Source organism: Gekko japonicus, unplaced genomic scaffold, assembly GCF_001447785.1.
Source record: "Gekko japonicus isolate JY-2015 unplaced genomic scaffold, Gekko_japonicus_V1.1 scaffold57245, whole genome shotgun sequence".
Taxonomy (NCBI): Eukaryota; Metazoa; Chordata; class Lepidosauria; order Squamata; family Gekkonidae; genus Gekko; species Gekko japonicus.
Window position 1 is genome coordinate 1 of NW_015230675.1, and position 764 is coordinate 764.

Consider the following 764-nt stretch of genomic DNA (forward strand, 5'->3'; position numbering starts at 1 on the left):
CTCCTTCCTCTAGGCCAGAGTGGTGCTGGGAACAACTGGGCCAAGGGCCACTACACAGAGGGAGCCGAGCTCGTAGACTCTGTGTTGGATGTGGTAAGGAAGGAGTCTGAGAGCTGCGACTGCCTGCAGGGCTTCCAGCTGACCCATTCCCTGGGTGGCGGCACCGGATCTGGTATGGGAACTCTTCTCATCAGCAAAATTAGGGAGGAGTACCCGGATCGCATCATGAACACGTTCAGCGTAATGCCATCTCCCAAGGTCTCAGACACAGTGGTTGAGCCATACAATGCCACCCTTTCTGTCCACCAGCTGGTGGAGAACACAGATGAAACCTACTGCATTGACAACGAGGCCTTGTACGACATCTGCTTCCGCACACTGAAACTGACAACTCCTACCTACGGGGATCTCAACCATTTGGTCTCTGCCACCATGAGCGGGGTGACCACCTGCCTCCGGTTTCCTGGCCAGCTGAATGCTGACCTTCGCAAACTGGCCGTCAACATGGTGCCTTTCCCTCGCCTGCACTTCTTCATGCCCGGCTTCGCTCCCCTCACGAGCCGTGGCAGCCAGCAATATCGTGCCCTCACGGTGCCGGAGCTCACCCAGCAGATGTTCGATTCCAAGAACATGATGGCAGCCTGCGACCCACGCCACGGCCGCTACCTTACGGTGGCCGCCATTTTCCGGGGCAGGATGTCCATGAAGGAAGTGGATGAGCAGATGCTCAACGTCCAGAACAAGAACAGCAGCTACTTTGTGGA

At 56.9% G+C, this 764-nt stretch overlaps 1 protein-coding gene across 1 annotated transcript; it reads left to right on the top strand.

The window, feature by feature from the left end:
- Window positions 1-9: 9 nt before the first annotated feature.
- Window positions 10-759, top strand: LOC107125377 (tubulin beta chain-like; the record flags this gene model as incomplete). Its single annotated transcript, XM_015428810.1, has 1 exon — window positions 10-759. A coding segment is annotated over one exon (750 nt), but the record flags the coding sequence as incomplete, so codon positions are not given.
- Between the last annotated feature and the right edge of the window lie 5 nt (window positions 760-764).